General features: G+C 23.2%; 1 protein-coding gene across 2 annotated transcripts in view; it reads right to left on the bottom strand.

Annotated features, from left to right (window-relative positions):
• Nucleotides 1-201: 201 nt before the first annotated feature.
• The window catches only part of LOC102679163 (synembryn), a 4237-nt gene continuing 990 nt past the window's right edge, over nucleotides 202-3448 (bottom strand). Inside the window, exons 2-10 of one of the 2 annotated variants that reach the window (XM_031511430.1) lie at nucleotides 2660-2840; nucleotides 2450-2589; nucleotides 2109-2218; nucleotides 1549-1999; nucleotides 1230-1476; nucleotides 978-1122; nucleotides 733-883; nucleotides 481-600; nucleotides 202-399 (exon numbers count right to left, since the gene is read on the bottom strand). In XM_031511430.1, coding sequence (XP_031367290.1) covers nucleotides 273-399; nucleotides 481-600; nucleotides 733-883; nucleotides 978-1122; nucleotides 1230-1476; nucleotides 1549-1999; nucleotides 2109-2218; nucleotides 2450-2589; nucleotides 2660-2737 — 1569 coding nt within the window. In that variant the 5' untranslated portion in view covers nucleotides 2738-2840 and the 3' untranslated portion in view covers nucleotides 202-272. Of the gene's footprint in view, nucleotides 400-480; nucleotides 601-732; nucleotides 884-977; nucleotides 1123-1229; nucleotides 1477-1548; nucleotides 2000-2108; nucleotides 2219-2449; nucleotides 2590-2659; nucleotides 2947-3448 lie in introns of those variants that run through there. The other variant, XM_031511429.1, reaches the window with a different exon arrangement.

Genomic DNA, 3448 nt, shown 5'->3' with positions numbered 1-3448 from the left:
ATTGTTTAATTTGTAATGTTGTTCTTTGTTCTTTTTTCAATAAAGTAAGCAAATCAACTTTATTGGCGTTTTGAATTTTTTTGTAATCATTACATTTTTTATCAATTTGAAATTTTTTCTAGTAATTTTAGCTTTCATCGACTGGATTTTTTGGATTATGTGAAAATTGGATGATAATGAATACCAGATATGAAAGTAAAATACATTTCACATAAGTACTTTTATTTTGTATTTGTGCTTACATACAATTTTATATACAAATATTTCAGCATTCAATCAGAATCAGAGTCTCGATGATTATATTGTTGCTTTGGTAGTTCCTCTTGCAATTCCAGGACATGTTCAATTGGTTTTGGTTTTCCATCATCTCCAATTCTACAAGGCTGTACCACACCTTCCCTAATATAATAAAATTGATTTTAAATTTGCATGAAATATAAATTAAATATATCATATCTATAAATAAATAATTATATGAACCTTGTTAACTTATCAACAAGGCCAATGAGTTGTAAGGCTTCGTATTCTTTTTGTTCCTCACTCATTCCTTCTAAAGGATTAGGTTTTGGATGTTCAAAACAGCCAGTTACTGGATTAATTCTTTAATAAACACAGATTTTATTAAAATTATAACATAATTATAATTATTAATAAAATAATAATAAATATTAATATAATTATTAAGAAAATTAATTATTAGAATTTTAAATTTAATTAAAGAGAAATACTTACTGTTCCTTATGCTTCAAGTATTCTTCAGTTTCACTATCTTCTGATTCAGAAGAATAAGCAGGTCGAATTTTTTTATTCGGTCCCAACAATCCTTTGTTTGCGAACATTCCAGCAGCATTTCCATATCCCGTATATTTTACCATACGAGTAACTACAAAAACAATAATAATTTACAAATAAATAATTTTATTTTAAAAATAAATTTTTTAAAAATTTTTTATATTTTATTAAATATCTGCAGTCACCATTTTCTTTACAGAGTATGAACAAAAACTCGGCAACGAGATCTCGTAACTCTGTCAAAGGAGAAGTTAATAATTTACACAACTTCGCCCTCAAAGTAGTTCCTTCTTCTGGGCGATGCATTACATCTTTTAAAGGAGGTAAAATCTAAAAAAACAAAAAAGTATTTTGTGCAATAATTTTAAATATTTTTCAAACAAATTAAATATTTTTAAAACAATTCTCAAATATTTTTAAATAAAAAGAATTTTAACCTGTAGCCTGGTATATTTTCGAATTAATCTCTCTGCTTTAACCATTCTGATAAAAGCAGTAACAATTGGACTCAGATTTCCTATTAAGTCATCCTTAAAATTTAGTCTTCTATCTAAAAATTTTAATAAAACAAATACTGCACTCATATCCATATTTTGGAACACTTGCTTGTGTTTCACTTTGGTAGGAGATATTATTTCTGAATAACAATTATATGGCATCACAGTTAATAAATTTGCAATGTTGCTGAAATAGAAATTAATATAAAATAATAATAAGATAATGTATATATTTGATATTTTAAGAGATAATAAATACCTTTGAAGATCATTGTCTTTCTTAGATTTGAATAATAATAATTTATTCAAAATTGAAACTAAATTTTTACTTTTTTCTTCTGTTGTATTGTCTGAATTTATATATAAATTAAATAATGCTTTTAAAATTTCACACACTAATATAGCATTATCTTCCTTAATAAAATATAATTTATCTTGTTCACATTGGATGCATATATTCTTCAACATTTTTATGAAACATTCATCTCCATTCAATTCTGTTTTAACAATTTGTCTAGTGGAAATGTTTAAAGCAGTAATTAGAAATATAATTCTTGTATCAAATAACATTATTTCATATGGAATTTTTTCATTGTATTTTCTTATACGGTCAATTAGACATGGTAAACAATGTGTTTTTGGTAATAATTCTTGAATCTTTATACTATTGAATATTAAATTACATAGTAATTTAAGAGCTTCAATATTAACTACAAAATAAATAAGAATTAAAGAAATTATATTTATTTATAAGTTAGAAGTTAGAAGTCATATTTATTATAATATTTTACTTATAATGGATAACTACATTATTCTTACCATTGCTATAGGTGCGTAGATTTATATTTATGTCCCTTAGAGCTGCATTATCTAATATAATACCTAATCTTTCGTCTGTGATTAATTCGTTTAACTTTGTTTTGTCTCTGCTACGTTAATGGAGAAAAACAATAGAATTACTTAATAATAATAGCAAAAGCTAGGTCTACATTTAAAGCAATAACACAAAGTGGTGTCAGAAAAGTTTTAATGCTTTGCTAAAAATAAAAATGTATTTATTCAATAAAGTTTTTTTTTATAAACTCAATATGTATAAGTCAAAATATAAAATTACACAATGATAGCTCATATAAATATACATAATCACATTATAATGTTACCTAAGTATCCGCAAAGTGGATAAACAATTATAATGAAGAGATGATTGTGAATTGTCTAATAAACAACGAAACAATGTTTCCCATAATTTTTCACGTAATTGATCGTTATTGAGTTCTTCAAATACTGTTCGGTTTCCATACTAAAATAGCATATAAAATTAATTTATATTATGAATTTTTTATAAAAATCTTTAAAGCATTTAAACTTACATTTTCCTGAAAGGCAATAATATTTTTTGAAAATTCGTCGCCCGAGTCTGAAATTATTTTTTGCACTAACGCATCCATGTTAGTATTAACATAATATAGAATTGAAAAGTTGGCACTTGGAACAACACGGGCAAAGGGAATATTCCACTTTATTCAACGATACAGTACTATATGATTTTATCTGTTTATAAACATAAGATTTTTTAGTCAATAAACGTGTCTATTTTTATGATTTTATTAATTTTTTAATTTTACACAGTATATTTCTGAAAATTCAGAAAAAATTAAATTGAAAATATTTAAACACTGTTTTACACACAAATTGAGTCATCATAATAAAATAACCTAAATAAGTAAGCGCCATCTAGAGAAAACTGATAGTAATAAAAAACATTTAAAATCAAATATAAGTTAATTAAATTTTGTTCATAATTATATTTTTTTCATTTTTGAGAATCTAAATTTAAATTTTATTTGTATAATTTTTTATATAAATAATTTATATATAAATAATATTGAAAATAAATTATATAAATAATAAATATTTGCATTAAACAACAGAAAGAACTTTAACTTTTGAATTGATAACTGGTTCAATACTACTTGAACATTTTGTTAAAGTTAAAATTAATCATCAAGTCATGATTTCGTCAAGTAAGTTTTTTTAATTTGATTTTTATGAAAGTAGATTGATTCTAGAATTATAAAGATTTTTAGTTTCTTGATATTATTTAAACCTACAAAATTTCAAATTTAAATGAAATGTTGGAATTTTTTATAAATAAAAAA

This window comes from Apis dorsata, unplaced genomic scaffold (genome assembly GCF_000469605.1).
Source record: "Apis dorsata unplaced genomic scaffold, Apis dorsata 1.3 scaffold_317, whole genome shotgun sequence".
In the NCBI taxonomy this organism is placed as follows: Eukaryota; Metazoa; Arthropoda; class Insecta; order Hymenoptera; family Apidae; genus Apis; species Apis dorsata.
The sequence above is the reverse complement of the archived record's forward strand: the minus strand, read 5'-3'. Positions and strand labels throughout refer to the sequence as shown.